Here is a 16,757-nt window from a genome sequence, read left to right on the forward strand (position 1 = left end):
GGAGTTTGGGGTGTAGGTAACTGGTGGGAAGGTGTCATCTGTCTTTTAGTATTGATTGTTAAGTTAATAAATGAAACCTAAATGGGGATCTGTTGCTATTGGACTGGAAAAAAATGCATGTGAATTTTATTTGGGGAACAAACAAGGGAAATTGAGGTGAAGGGCTGCGTTCTGGGCTGCCCTGAGGCCTCCAGTGGGAGCCGTGAGGGGTACACTCACCTAATGTGACTGGATGCAACTACACTGATGTAAAGCTGCTTGTATCGGGATAGATCATTCTGAAGGGGGATAAGCTATACCAGTCCAAGAGACCTCAATATTTACGCTAATTTGCCAAGTCAAAAACAGTCAACTGATGGAAAGAGGCCTGATTGAATAATTCAGTTTACATATGTGGGGTGCGTCTACACTGCAGCCAGGGGCGTGAATGGAATCTCCTGTAGCCACTCTAGCTGTACTCTAGCTAGTTCACTAAAAATAGAAACCACGGTACCAGCTTCAGCGCCGGCTGCACAATCAAGAATGTACCCAGGGCCAAGGGGCATTGCGGGCTGCAGAGATGAGAAAGGGGCAGTCGTACTGTATCATGGAGACTAGGAAGAGTAGAAGGTGAAGTTTGGTAAAGGCGAGGCCAGAGTGTACAATGGGCATTAAGAGGAAGCCAAGGGTAATATGGACAATGTTTTCTGTATCCTTCCTATTGATCTCTACATGTCAGCTGATCACAGTGAATGGTAAATAGCCAGTAATAATTATTAAGCCCCTGATTTTAGTTTTAAAATCTTCCTTAAATTATTATAGAATCATAGAATATCAGGACTGGAAGGGACCTCAGGAGGTCATCTAGTCCAACCCCCTGCTCAAAGCAGGACCAATCCCCAACTAAATCATCCCAGCCAGGGCTTTGTCAAGCCTGACCTTAAAAAACTCTAAGGAAGGAGATTCCACCACCTCCCTAGGTGACCCATTCCAGTGCTTCACCACCTCCTTGTGAAAAAGTTTTTCTTAATATCCGACCTAAACTTTCCCCACTGCAACTTGAAACCATTCCTCCTTGTTCTGTCAGTTATGGAGTCAAACAACTTGGAATTTAAAATTTAAGCCATGGTCTGACAAGATTCTGGTCTGTGTCTGTATTCTAGCCTGTTTCAGGTTAGATGTGCATCCTTCGAAGATTTAAGGAATGAGGTTTCATCTCTGTCTGCAATATTTTTGCCAGAGATTAATTTTTAAAAAAACTCTTTTGTCCAAAGTACAGTTGTATAAGCCACATATATTCAACATTTGGGCACTATGAGCCCCGAAGCTTTGGTGACAGAAAATTGTTCACACTGATGATAAACTGGATGAGACCTTACTGCATAATTAGGGATCACCTTATGCTAGGAAAGGACTGGGAATAAAAATGGCCTAATTTATTGTGCATTGAGAAATAACTGGATATCTATGTTCTTCTGTAAATGCTGGAACACACATTCTGATGTTTATCATGCACTCCAGTAGACCAACAAGGGGCCTATAGTTCTGGTACAGGATTCTCTAATATGTGCTAATGAAGATCGATAATTTTCTGATGGAAGGTTTTTATCATCAGAAAATGCTAAATTGTCAAGATTCCAATGTTCCAGGGGAAATTTCTAAAAAACAATAATTGTATAAAATAATTCACAATTAAATATAACATAAAAAGGAAACAGTAGAATAGAATAGAAAATAAAATAAATGACAAAATATAATAACAAAATCTCAAAATAAAATTTAAAATAAAGAAAGTCAGAACTCATGGAATTTCCCATGAAATGAAAATTCTAGTCCTGAATAGCTCTAATAATGAGAAAATCATCACCACAAATTTGATACAGAATTTATTCGTCCCTAAGTGGGTAAATTTCCAGCTAAAATAATATTTGCAGCTTTTTTGGTTTATGTTTTTAATGAAGACAGGACAGTTGTGTGCTCAGCAATACTGTTTCTACCCCTGGGAGCTAACCACCTAGATTTTCAAACGTTGTTACTTTTGGCATAAGATGCTCACCTGGCTGGTTTCTGTATGTAGTGATCCCTACTGTGGAATAAGGAAACCCAGTTAAAGAGAAGGACAGAAGCGTGTATGTAGTGCTGTGCTCATTTCCCTGTGGTTATGCCATGAGTATCGGGAGGAAACGACAACAGAGATTTTAGACCTCAGTTCTGCTGTACTCATGTCTCCATCAAGAACACCTGCCCATCGAGCTCAGTTCTGGGACCTACCTCTGGCACAATTTGGTCCATAGTGTTGGTGACAGGGACATAAAACAATGGATTTGTGTTTTTAACACTGATGGAAGAGGGGAGAGATTGTTGCTTTAGTTATGGCAGTTACTTGTGATGGGTTTTTACCTTATCTCAACACTTACAGGGAGTTATTTAAGGGTATTTAGGTGCCTAGTGGGTTTTTCCAAAGCACTGAGGCTCCTCAAACTCATTGGTTTCAAAGGGTGTTTGCAACTTCATTGCTTTTAAAAGTCTCACTCAGGGCTGTATTCATAAAGGGTCTGTGATAATTGGCCTACAAATTTATCCTCAGTGCGAGCTCAACTGGGAGAAGTGAGTGAAAAGCCGTAGATCATCACTGTGACCAAGAACAACAAATGGGGATGGAAAAAAGATGCAAAGCAGAAACAAAAGACTGAATTAGTCCAAACAAAAAGCTTTTGCTAGAACTCCAGGATGGTGTTATGGTAGTGCCTGGTAAACGAGAACAGCATGAGAGCACATGTCAATGAACCAAAACTGGTGTGTAGGAAATTAGAGCTAATTGATTGACAAGATAGTGAGAGGATGGGCTATTGCCCCATCACTCCCTTTGGAGTTCTCAAAGAAAGAGACTTTGGGAGGAAAGTTGGCCATCACTATGCTGGCTGACCAAAGGACAAGAGAAGGGGAAGAAGCAAACTTCACCAGTGTGGGCTCCCACCCCCACTGTCTCCTGGCACCCTGGACTTTCTTCTTAATGAGGAGGTGTGGAGTAAAAGTACATGCCAATGCTACCGTAACTCTGCGCTCCTTGAGCAATGACCCGACCTGCCATAATCCACACATGCTCACTGTGCCTTGGCAGCACACTCAGGTGCCAGGGCACAGGACAGGTCTAGGGCACAGACAGGACATGAAGGAGGCATATGAAATATCTAACTTTTCATTGCAGCAAGGGGACTGGAACTTGGGTCTCCCAGGTCCTATGCAAGTGCCCCAAACAGTGGGCAAAAAACCATAGGCAGGAGTTGCAGACCAAGCTGGATGAACAAGCATCTCAGAGAGGTGATTAAGAAAAAGCAGAAAGCCTACAAGGAGTGGAAGATGGGCAGGATTAGCAAGGAAAGCTACCTAGTAAGGTCAGAACATGTAGGGATAAGGTGAGAAAGGCTAAAAGCCAAGTAGAGTTGGACCTTGCAAAGGGAATTAAAACCAATAGTAAAAGGTTCTATAGCCATATAAATAAGAAGAAAACCAAGAAAGAAGAAGTGGGACCTCTAAACACTGAGGATGGAATGGAGGTTAAGGATAACCTAGGCATGGCCCAATATCTAAATAAATACTTTGCCTCAGTCTTTAATGAGTCTAATGAGGAGCTTAGGGATAATGGAAGGATAACAAACGGGAATGAGTATATGGAGGTGGATATTACCACATCTGAGGTAGAAACCAAACTTGAACAGATTAATGGGACAAAATCAGAGGGCCCAGACAATCTTCACCCAAGAATATTAAAGGAACTGGAGCATGAAATTGCAAGCCCATTGGTAAGAATTTTTAATGAATGAGTAAACTCAGGAGTTGTACCGTACAACTGGAGAATTGCTAACATAGTTCCTATTTTTAAGAAAGGGAAAAAAAGTGATCCGAGTAACTATAGGCCTGTTAGTTTGACATCTGTAGTATGTAAGATCTTGGGAAAAAAATTGAAGGAGAAAGTAGTTAAGTTCATTGAGGTCAATGGTAATTGGGACAAATTACAACATGGTTTTACAAAAGGTAGATCGTGCCAAACCAACCTGATCTCCTTCTTTGAGAAGGTAACAGATTATTTAGACAAAGGAAATGCAGTAGATCTAATTTACCTCGATTTCGGTAAGGCATTTGACACTGTTCCACATGGGGAATTATTAGTTAAATTGGAAAGGATGCGTATCAATATGAAAATTGAAAGGTGGATAAGGAACTGGTTAAACGGGAGACTACAACGGGTGGTACTGAAGGGCAAACTGTCAGGCTGGAAGGAGGTTGCTAGTAGAGTTCCTCAGGGATCAGTTTTGGGACCAATCTTATTTAAACTTTTTATTAATGACTTTGGCACAAAAAGCAGGAATATGCTAATAAAATTTGCGGATGACACAAAGCTGGGAGGTATTGCTAACACAGAGAAAGACCGGGATATCATACAGGAAGATCTGGATGACCTTGTAAACTGGAGTAATAGTAATAGGATGAAATTTAATAGTGAAAAGTGCAAGGTCATGCATTTAGGGGTTAATAATAAGAATTTTAGTTATAAATTGGGGACACATCAGTTGGAGGTAACAGAGGAGGAGAAGGACCTTGGAGTATTGGTTGATCACAGGATGACTATGAGCCGCCAATGTGATATGGCCATTAAAAAAGCTAATGCAGTTTTAGGATGCATCAGTGAGGTATTTCCAGCAAAGATAAGGAGGTGTTAGTACCGTTATATAAGGAACTGGTGAGACCTCATCTGGAATACTGTGCGCAGTTCTGGTCTCCCATGTTTAAGAAGGATGAATTCAAACTGGAACAGGCTCAGAGACGGGCTACTAGGATGATCCGAGGAATGGAAAACCTGTCATATGAAAGGAGACTCAAAGAGCTTGGCTTGTTTAGCCTAACCAAAAGAAGGTTGAGGGGGGATATGCTTGCTCTTTATAAATATATCAGAGGGATTAATATTAGAGAGAGAGAGGAATTATTTAAGCTTAGTACCAATGTGGACACAAGAACGAATGGGTATAAACTGGACACTAGGAAGTTTAGACTCGAAATTAGATGAAGGTTTCTAACCATTAGAGGAGTGAAGTTCTGGAACAGCCTTCCAAGGGGAGTAGTGGGGGCAAAAGACATATCTGGCTTTAAGACTAAGCTTGATAAGTTTATGGAAGGGATGGTATGATGGGATAGCTTAATTTTGGCAATTGATCTTTGATTATTAACAAGTAAGTATGCCCAGTGGTCTGTGATGGGATGTTATATGGAATGGGATCTGAGTTACTGCAGAGAATTCTTTCCTGGGTGCTGGCTGGTGAGTTTTGCCCACATGCTCAGGGTTTAGCTGATAGCCATATTTGGGGTCGGGAAGGAATTTTCCTCCGGGGCAGATTGGCAGAGGCCCTTGAGGTTTTTCGCCTTCCTCTGCAGCGTGGGGCATGGGTCACTTGCTGGAGGATTCTCTGCAGCTTGAGGTCTTCAAACCACAATTTGAAGACTTCAGTAACTCAGACATAAGTTAGGGGTTTGTTATAGAAGTGGATGGGTAGGATTCTGTGGCCTGCTTTGTGCAGGAGGTTAGACTAGATGATCATAATGGTCCCTTCTGATCTTAAAGCCTGTGAGTCTATGAGTCTATAATTCTCAGTTTGTTTCTTTGGCCCAATCAATATCTAAATATTTCACACACACCTTGAACAGAATGGCGTGAGAGAGGCCTGAGGCAGGGACCATCTCTTTGTTCTCTGTTTGTAGAGCACCAAGCACAGAGGGGCCCTGGTCCTTGTCTCCAGCTTCAAATAATAAAGACTTTTTAGTTCTGAAGCTTTAGCTTCTCTGGTCCATTCCCTGAGTGGCCGGAAGAAGTTTGAGTCTATTCACATACTGTCAACCTCAAAAACCTAAACAAAACATGCTATTCACTCTTCCTTCCCAGTAATTTAATGTGCCCATTAGCAAAGTCTCAAGGGAAAATTCACCTGTTGTGTTTGCAGGGTAAACAATGACTCAGGAGAGACATTTATTTTCTGGTGAGAGATACAAGGCAAAGCAAACCATGGGTCTCAGCACAACTAGGGTGTCCAGCCAGGAACGTGCAGGTCTCATTACTACTCTGCTCTGTGGTGTGTTGCTAGACAGACCCTACACGCCTCCGCCAATGGTGTGCAGGGTAGATGTACCTTGAGACAACTAAAATAGGTGAAGAGAGTGCAGATCGGAGACAGATCCTTTTCTCTCAAACACCAAGTGAAGAGGTCACGTTACAGATTCCAGCTTCTTCTATGCCAACTTGAAGGTAAACAAACCTTTCACCTCACCTTTGTTAAAAAAAGATCATTGAGGACAGGGAAGAAAATGTTACTGTATCCATCACCTACACAAAGGCATCATTTCCTTTTCGATGATGCGAAGTCTTTTCCCCGGGCCATGGAAAGAATTTATGTTGTAAAGCATTTTGGTGATGGAAAACTCTCAGTGATAAGAATGAGAACATTGCTGAGGGTTTTCCATCTTTAGTACTGAGCATTTCTCAGAAATGCTTCCAGTTCCACGCACAGGGCCAGGTAGGCAGGCAGAGCTTCAGAGTCTCAATGCGTGGATGAGATGATGATTTGGAGAGGAGGGGTTTAGATTTATTAAATACTGGGGAAACTTTTGGGATGGGGGAGCTTATACAGGAGGGATGGGTTCCTCCTAAACCAAAGTGGAACCAAATTGCAACATTAAAAGGTTGCAGAGCAGTTTTTAAACTAAGAGATGGGGGAAAGCTGACTGCTGCAGAAGAGCATGTGGATCGGACAGAGACTTCTCTTAGAGGAGAGTTTATTGATAGAGATTCTCTAGGTTTTAGTCGGGGGGAGAGGATGCAAGAGGATAAAGTATGTGTTGTCAGATGCTACTGGTGTGGTGCTCTGCTCTCTCCAATGTTGGTATCATTCGGCTGCGTGCGTGTTTTCCCTCTTGTGCTGCCCCAGCTCTGCAGATAGCTGACACAGCAGACCCGAAGAGAACTCCCAATGACCACAGAGTCTAGTAAGGTACGAAGGCACTTCGGCCAGGTTTATTGCCATATAGGACACAATAATAGTTCCCTCCAGATTGTTGCTTTACAGGGCATACTACGAATATGTGCCCCCGGTCAATGGACTCGGCTCAGGTGGCGGGACTTTCCACTGCCCCCTCGGCCGGACAAAGACATCGCCCCAGAGATGCATTCTTATACACAGGTACTAACAAGTTACACGTCAGTCCTGACGTATTGAGGTGCAACCCCTCTACGTAGTAAGGTGCCGCCTCTCGCCTTGTACATATTGGTTTGAACAAAACAACTCTGTCCATCATATTACCCTTTTGCCCCTGTCACTGGGATGGGTCAGTCTGTTCCTTGTTATCTGTGTGGAATGTGCAAGTATGTGACAGTTCTGATCTCTAGTGTTCAGTACCTTTTAGGTACGTATCTTCTTGCAGCATCCGCCCTTTCCTTGCCAGCTTCTGTGAGCAGGGCCTGCCTCTGGCTCACAGCTTAACTTTGCTTTATGTTAGCAAACTCTTGACCATTACTTTAGTTCAGGCCTTAGGCCTCATACCAGGCCTCTGATACCGAGGTTTATATCTTAGGGCCTCCTCTTACTACAGTATGGGCCAGATCAGACAAGAAACATTCACATAAAAAAGAATCTGACACATCAGAAAAGGGCAGACAAATAAACAGTGACTAGTTTTTATAGTGCTTCTACATAAATGCTAGAAGTCTAAATAATGAGATGGGTGAACTACAGTGCCTCATGTTAAAGGAGGATATTGATATAATAGGCATCACAGAAACTTGGTGGAGTGAGGACAATCAATGAGACACAATCATTCCAGGGTACAAAATATATCAGAAGGACAGGGGGGTCTCCTGTGTGAGGGCGGGGGAAGTGGCACTATATGTGAAAGAAATGTAAAATCAAATGAAGTAAAAATCTTAAATGAATCCACATGTTCCATAGAATCTCTATGGATAGTAATTCCACCCTCTGATAAGAATATAACAATAGGGATCTATTACTGATCACCTGACCAGGACAGTGATAGTGACGATGAAATGCTAAGGGAGATTAGAGAGGCTATCAAAATTAAGAACTCAATAATAGTGGGGGATTTCAATTATCCCCATATTGACTGGGAACATGTCACCTCAGGACTAAATGCAGAAACAAAATTTCCTGATACTTTAAATAACTGCTTCTTGGAGCAGCTGGTATGGGAACCCACAGGGGGAAAGGCATTCTTGATTTAGTCCTGAGTGGAGAGCAGGATCTGGTCCTAGAGGTAACTACAACAGGACTGCTTGGAAATAGTGACCATAATATAACAACATTTAACTCCTTGTGGTGGGAAGAACACCTCAACAGCCCAACACTGTGGCATTTAATTTCAGAAAGGGGAACTATGCAATAATGAGGAAGTTAGTTAAACAGAAATTTAAAGGTTCAGTGACTAGAGTGAAATTCCCGCAAGCTGCATGCAGGGCCAGCTCCAGGCACCAGCTAAATAAGCAGGTGCTTCGGGCAGCCAATACCAAGGGGGGGCACTCCAGCCGCTATCGAGGTGGCACATCCGGGTCCTTGGAGGCAATTCAGCAGCAGGTCCCTCAGTCCCTGTCGGAGCAAAAGACCTGCCCCCAAATTGCCACCGAAGAGTGGAGTGATGCAATAGCATTTCTGAGGCTTTTTTTTTTTTGGCTGCTTGGGGAGGCAGAAAACCTGGAGTCAGCTCTGGCTGCATGGACACTTTTAAAAGACATCATAAGAAAGGCTCAACTTTAATGTATAGCCCAAATTTAAAAACACAGTAAAAGAACTAAAAAAGAGCCACCATGGCTTAAAAGCCATGTAAAAGAAGCAGTGAGAGATAAAAAGGCATCTTTTAAAAAGTGGAAGTCAGATCCTAGTGAGGTTAATAGAAAGGAGCATAAACACTGCCAAATTAAGTGTAAAAATGTAATAAGAAAAGCCAAAAAGGAGTTTGAAGAACAGCTAGCCAAAAACTCAAAAGGTAATAACAAAATGTTTTTCAGTACATCAGAAGCAGGAAGCCTGCTAAACAACCAGTGGGGCCCCTGGACGATCGAGATAAAAAAGGAGCACTTAAAGATGATAAAGTCACTGCAGAGAAACTAAATGAATTCTTTGCTTCAATTTTCACGGCTGAGGGTGTTAAGGAGATTCCCAAACCTGAACCGTCTTTTGTAGGTGACTAATATGAAGAATCGTCACAGATTAAAGTGTCACTAGAGGAGGTTTTGGAATTAATTGATAAACTTAACAGTAACAAGTCACCGGGACCAGATGGCATTCACCCAAGAGTTCTGAAAGAACTCAAATGTGAAGTTGCGGAACTGTTAACTAAGGTTTGTAACCTGTCCTTTAAATCGGCTTCTGTACCCAATGACTGGAAGTTAGCTAATGTAACACCAGTAATTAAAAAGGGCTCTAGAGGTAATCCCAGCAATTACAGACCGGTAAGTCTAATGTCGGTACCGGGCAAATTAGTTGAAACAATAGTTAAGAATAAAATTGTCAGACACATAGAAAAACATAAATTGTGGGCAAAAAGTCTACCTGGTTTCTGTAAAGGGAAATTGTGTCTTACTAATCTATTAGAGTTCTTTGAAGGGATCAACAAACATGTGGACAAGGGAGATCCAGTGGACATAGTGTACTTAGATTTCCAGAAACCCTTTGACAAGGTCCCTCACCAAAGGCTCTTACGTAAATTAAGTTGTCATGGGATAAGAGGGAAGATCCTTTCATGGATTGAGAACTGGTTAAAAGACAGGGAACAATGGGTAGGAATAAATGGTAAATTTTTAGAATGGAGAGAGGTAACTAGTGATGTTCCCCAAGGGTGAGTCCTAGGACCAATCCTATTCAACTTATTCATAAATGATCTGGAGAAAGGGGTAGACAGTGAGGTGGCGAAGTTTGCAGATGATACTAAACTGCTCAAGATAGGTAAGACCAAAGCAGACTGTGAAGAACTTCAAAAAGATCTCACAAAACTAAGTGATTGGACAACAAAATGGCAAATGAAATTTAATGTGGATAAATGTAAAGTAATGAACACTGGGGGGAAAAAACAACTATACATACAATATGATGGGGGCTAAATTAGCTACAAAGAATCAGGAAAAAGACCTTGGAGTTATAGTGAATAGTTCTCTGCAGACTTCCACACAGTGTACAGAGGCGGTCAAAAAAGCAAACAGAATGTTAGGAATCATTTAAAAAGGGATAGAGAATAAGACGGAGAATATCTTATTGCCCTTATAAATCCATGGTACTCCCACATCTTGAATACTGAGCACAGATGTGGCCCCCTCATCTCTGGCATTGGAATATTTATATATAAATCCATGATATGCCCACATCTTGAATACTGCATACAGAGGTGGTCCCTTCATCTGGCATTGGAAAAGATTCAGAAAATGGCAACTAAAATGATTGGGGGCTTGGAATGGGTCCCATATGAGGAGAGATTAAAGAGATTAGGATTTTTCAGCTTTGAAAAGAGGAGACTAAGGGGGGATATGATAGTGGTATATAAAATCATAAGTGGCGTGGAAAAAGTGAATAAGGAAAAGTTATTTACTTCTTCCCATAATATAAGAACTAGGGGCCATCAAATGAAATTAATGGGCAGCAGATTTAAAACAAATAAAAGGAAGTTCTTCTTCACACAGCACACAGTCAACCTATGGAACTCCTTGCCTGAGGAGGTTGTGAAGGCTAAGACTATAACAGCGTTTAAAAAAGAACTGGATACATTCATGGCAGTTAAGTCCATTAATGGCTACTAGCCAGTCTGGGTAAGGAATGGTGTCCCTAGCCTCTGTTTGTCAGAGGGTGGAGATGGACGGCAGGAGAGAGATCACTTGATCATTACCTGTTAGGTCACTCTCTCTGGGGCACCTGGTATTGACCACTGTCAGGAGACAGGATATTGGGCTGGATGGACCTTTTTTCTGACCCAGTATGGCCGTTCTTATATTCTAATGTTCGTGTAGACACTTACTCCAGCGATTGAGTAGGTTTTCCTATCTCGGTAGTAAATCCTCCTCCCCGACAGGTGATAGCTCAGTGCGATGTTATTTGATTAAAATATGACCATGTAGATCATTGTTGTTACCACTGTTATACAATTGCAACAAATTTTATACGAAGTGTGTCAAGAAAGATGTCAATAGGAAAGTGAGGATTTGCTGAATATAATTGTCTTATTTGTATGAGTGTATCATTTTTGTATCTGAAGTTTTGAGTATTGGCCTCTTTCCTGCTCCTACCTCTGGACTATGATGAACTTGTACTAATGGGACCATTCTATCCAAGGGACTGAGGATCTTCCAGTGATTCGGAAGCAACCAGAGCCTTAACAAGCCAGCAGTTTATTCCATCACTACTACAAGCTTCATCCAAGAACTTTTCATTTATTGTATGTATTTGATTCCTTTAACCAATTCTAATTCTCACCTTTCTTCCTTTCTTTTTATAAATAAACCTTTAGATTTTAGATGCTAAAGGATTGGCCACAAGGTGATTATTGGGTAAAATCTGAGTTATATATTGACCTGGGTGTGTGGCTGGTCCTTTGGGATTAGAAGAACCCTTTTGTTTCATAAAATTGGTTTAAATAACCCCTCCTCATTACATCTAGTGTTTTGGTGGTGGTACAAGGACTGGAATGCCTAAGAAAACTGCTTTTTGGACTTCTTATTAGCCAGTGTGGTGAGACAGAAGTTTATTCTGTTGGTGGGTTGGTTTATCTTGTGGGAGAATAACCACCAGTTTTGGGGTGTGTCAGCCCTATTTCTCAGCAGTTTGTCCTATGTTTGGTATTCTTAGTTGTGACCCATGGAGGCACGGTGACACTCGGTCAACAGAAGAATTGTTTCCTCAACCTAGTGGTGTCTACTGTGATGCGGGGAGGAGGTCAACTTGACTACATCGCAGAAGGCATAAAATTGTCCTTATCCCTGAGGGTACATCTTCACTACCAGCCGTATCAGCGGATAGCAATCGATTTCTCGGGGATCGATATATCGCGTCTCTTCTAGACGCAATATATCGATCCCCGAACGCTCTCCTGTCAACTTCGGAACTCCACCAATGCGAACGGTGGTAGCAGAGTGGACAGGGGGAGCCACAGACATCGATCCCATGCCGTGAGGATGGTAGGCAACTCGATCTAAGATACTTTAACTGCAGCTACGTTATTCACTTAGCTGAAGTTGCGTGTCTTAGATCGATCCCCTCCCCTAGTGTAGACCAGCCCTGAGTGATGTAGTTAAAATGAGGTAAGGTTTAAGTGTAGACCAGCCCTATGAAACACAGAAATGGACAGGATCTCTGTATTAGAAGGGGTGGAGGGGGTGCAAAGAAGACTTTACCCCCACTTGGGCTCTATAAGGCTACTGGGTGACACCTGGTGTGTTTGATGTTTGTTTTAAATCTATTTCTTGTCTTTTAAAGATCTGTTCCTCAGTAATGCTTTCACCTTGAAAATAAATGTGCTGTGGGGTAACTCATAAAAGTTGGCAATACCTGTTCTTCACCCTTGGCATGAAAGCAACGCAGTGGTGCTGGGCATTAGACAGACTGGCATGCTGGAGACATCCCTGTGCAAGGCAGGGAGCTGTGCTGTCTAAAAACCCCCTGCCAGATGGGACTGTCTAGAAGGCCTGGGGAAAATGAGCCACATGGGGGATTGAGAGGCTGTAAAAATAAATCTTATCACACACATGCCATTATTGTCAATGGAATTATACAGTGGCTGACAGGGTTGCACTAATGTGACATGTTTGGATGTTACACGATTTTGGACACTTTGTATCACTAGGACACTGTTTGAAAATATCCATTTGCCTTCTCTACTGGCGCTACCGTGTGGCTGGCTGAGTAGCTCTGTTTCCAAAACCAATGGGATTCAATAACAGAGAGCGAAGCCATGAGCTGGGGGACAGGGGTGTTGGATAAAATAGCATTAAAACAGAGCAATCAGGGAGTGGGGAGCAGCTGTTTGGGGAGCAAGATCATTGGGTTGTGGGTCCTGTGCAAGTTCATATTCCCCCTTCACCCGGAATGTGAAGTTAATCATGGTGTCAGACAACGCCAGCGGGGAGCGAAAGCAAACTCACAGCAGGACTGAGGAACAATTCAGTTGCAGAGAGAAACAAAACAAGATTCAATTGGTGAGTGTTTCTGAGGGAAAGTGACTGAAACACCACAGTGGTTGTGATGCTGGCAAAGGAAATTTTAAGGGGAGCGAAGTGTAAATTTGGCATCAGTTTGTGATTCAAGAGCTCAGTGACGTGGTGTTGTATCAGCCAGGCAAGGTACTAATAAACTTCAACAGGACTTTATTTTTACAGTGGAAACCTCTTTACCAAGCTGCTGCTGCACCCTCTGTAACTCTCACTCAGCCTCCTCAATTCTTCCCCCCTCCTTCCTGTTTCCTGTCCTTTCAGACTCCCAACAGCCAGTGCTCCCAGTTCTAATTACAAGCAACATCTAAACACCACATTCCCTCCTCTCTTAAGAAACTCTCCCAATTAAAATAAACATTGTTATTTTAACCACAGGAACAAATAGGAAACAAGACACTATACTCGTGGCAGAAATATTACACTGGAAACACTGTAGATACTACATAACATAGTCTTTAGTCCACACAGGTGATCATCTGGGTCTGACAGGCTGTCTCACAAGCCCCATTTCCAGTGCAATGTCTTGCTCTGTTGGTTCTATGTTGAAGTCATCCAATGCAGACTGGGTGTTGGTATAATCTCCTCTTGGTGCATAGGCAGGTGCAAGATAAGAAGCTTTCCATACCTGCCCATCAGAAAGTCAATAGGTGTAAGGTCCCTTCTCTATGATTTTAAGAGGAGCTGTGAAGTTATGGTCCCCTTTGCATAAGGTTCCAGGTTTTCGTATTCTAACGAAGGAACCACACTCAAACTTTGGTTCCTTAGCACCCCACTGCTTGACTGTGAAAGCCTTGTACTTTGCTTGGTTCTGTTCAACTGTTTTTCTCACTTCATCCTCATTTGAGGTATCAGGTCGTGCCTTTAACAATCCAGCAATGTTCAGTTTAGTATTCATCTGTTTCCCATGCAGTAACTCAGCGGGTGATCTTTGCGTTGTGGTATGTCGTGTAGCCCGGTATGCTTGCAAGGATCAGTAGTGATTTTCTTCACACTCAGCACAGTAACATCTGGTATTGTAACTGCATGCACCGGTTGACTGAACTGGCTACTGTGACATTCTTTAGAAAAATGCACAATTTTTTTGCAATGATTGCACTGAGCTACTTTTGCTGGATATCCTGTGTAGCTTGCAAGGGTTTGTGGGGATCCACAGTGAAAGCCTGCTTTTACTGTACTTTGCATTTGCTGATTCAGCGGCTTTTTATTAGTTTTCCTCTTGCATTTGTTTGTCTGCAGCGATACTGAACTTTTCTGCAAAGGAGTCAAAGCCTGGACTGTGCTTTCTGTATCTCTGCTCATTATTTTGGCTTCAGCTGTAGCTGACTCAATCTGAGTAGCAATGGTTATTACTTTTTCTAATGTAAATTGTGGTTCTAGAAGTAAACGTTCTCTTACATGAAGCATGGTTGTTTTCTCAATGAGCTGGTCTCTGATCATCTCGTCTGCCATATTCCCAAAATCACGTTACAATCAGATTCCTCAGGGATGCAATATACTGCATTATAGTCTCCCCTGTTTTCTGCTCACGCTGGCGAAATCTGTCTACTACATTCACTTTTGGCACAAAAATATTCTTTAATGCAAGAGTGCAGTCTCATATTTATCATCTGCAAGGGCAAAAGTGTAAAATATATGCTGCCCTTCTGCTCAAAGGCAGTGGCTTAGCAGAGCACGCTTTGTTACTTCAGAAATCTCTGTAGCACTGATTACAAGCAGATAAGTCTCAAACATATGGATCCAGACAGTAAAAGCAATTGGAGGCTCACCTGGGCTTTGCAGAAAGGGTGTAGGTGGGTTCAGAGGCAGAAGATCCATCCTCATCGCCAAAATGTTATATCAACAAGGCAAGGTACTAACAAACTTCAACAGGACTTTATTTTTACAGTGGAAACCTCTTTACTAAGCTGCTGCTGCACCTTCTGTAACTCTGGTTCAGTCTCCTCAACTCCTCCCCACTCCTTCCTGTTTCCTGTCCTTTCAGAAGCCCATCAGCCAGTGCTCCCAGTTCTAATAATTACAAGCACATCTGAACACCACACGTGTCGCTCTCCCTCTCTCTCTGGAGAGGTCCAGGAGAATGTCAAAAAATGGAAAAAGAATAAAAGCCAGAAAGGGCTGGACCTTGTCTCATGGAGACTAACATAACCTGCTTTGATACCTTGTTGGTTGCTGTCCCCGCTCTTGGCTGAGTCCACTAGAGCCTGCTGGCCATTAGCTGAACTGAAAATATGTTTGCAGTGCAAGAAGTCACAGTCCACCCTGCTGAGCCATGTGGACTATTTGTCAAAGTTACAAACGACTAATGCAAAATGGCTCTGCTAGTTTTGACACAAATATACACAGTGCTGTGTGCGGTTTTCTGTCTGCATCAAACTCTTAACTGACCAGAGGCTGAGTGGTAATGGAATCTCAAAGATCTAAATAGGAAATTTGCTTCCAGAGTCTTGGTTCTTCACTGACCCCACAGGATGAGGGGCCTTATGGAATATTTATGCAACTAAATTGATGCTAAAGCATGACGAAAATGTATCGTCTTCAGATTCCATTGTAAATTTTGGTTTCTTTCCCCTAGTTGGACCTCATGGCGAACCCAGAGTGGGGGAATCAAACAGTTCTCACAGAATTCATCCTGGTAGGATTTGGGAATCTCCCTGAGCTACAAACTCTTCTCTTCCTGCTGTTTCTTGTCATCTACATCGCGACCATGGCTGGGAACATCCTGATCTTTGCGCTAGTTGTGGCTGATCAGCACCTTCACACCCCCATGTACTTCTTCCTGGGGAATTTGTCCTGCCTGGAGACCTGCTACACCTCCACCATCCTGCCCAGGGTGCTGGCCGGTCTCCTGAGTGTGGACAGGACTATTTCATTTAGTCTGTGCCTCACACAATATTATTTCTTTGGTTCTCTGGTGGTTACAGAATGTCTTCTCCTGTCAGTGATGTCCTATGATCGGTATTTAGCGATATGCAATCCGCTGCACTATGCAGCCCGTATGAGCGGCAGGGCCTGCCTCCAGCTTGCAGGTGGCTCTTGGATAGGTGGCTTCCTATGCAGTGGCATATTAACATTGTCGATATCTCAATTAACATTCTGTGGCCCCAACGTTATTGATCATTTATTTTGCGATTTTATACCCCTTATTAATCTCTCCTGCAATGACCCACACTTGATGGAAACATTGGCTTTCACACTCGGCTTCCTTTTCTCACTGGTCCCATTCCTACTTATCATAATGTCCTACATCCGCATCATCACCACCATCCTGAGAATCCCGTCCACCATCGGAAGGCAAAAGACCTTTTCCACCTGCTCCTCCCACCTCATTGTGGTGAGCATTTATTATGCAACTCTTCTGATTGTCTACATGTTTCCAACCACAGACATCTTGAATGACTTCAAGAAAAGTCTCTCTATCATCTACACCGTCCTGACTCCCCTGGTCAATCCCCTCATCTACAGCCTGAGAAACAAAGAGGTCCAGGAGGCCCTGAGAAAAGCTTGTGGGAAATTCATTCTTGGACTATGGTAA

At 42.7% G+C, this 16,757-nt stretch overlaps 1 protein-coding gene across 1 annotated transcript; it reads left to right on the plus strand.

Annotated features, from left to right (window-relative positions):
* The first annotated feature begins 15,806 nt into the window (after window positions 1-15,806).
* On the plus strand, window positions 15,807-16,757 carry LOC115638177 (olfactory receptor 10A4-like). The gene has a single exon (XM_030539744.1). The coding sequence runs from the start codon at window positions 15,807-15,809 to the stop codon at window positions 16,755-16,757; it is 951 nt and encodes a 316-aa protein (XP_030395604.1).

Source organism: Gopherus evgoodei, chromosome 21 (assembly GCF_007399415.2).
Source record: "Gopherus evgoodei ecotype Sinaloan lineage chromosome 21, rGopEvg1_v1.p, whole genome shotgun sequence".
Taxonomy (NCBI): Eukaryota; Metazoa; Chordata; order Testudines; family Testudinidae; genus Gopherus; species Gopherus evgoodei.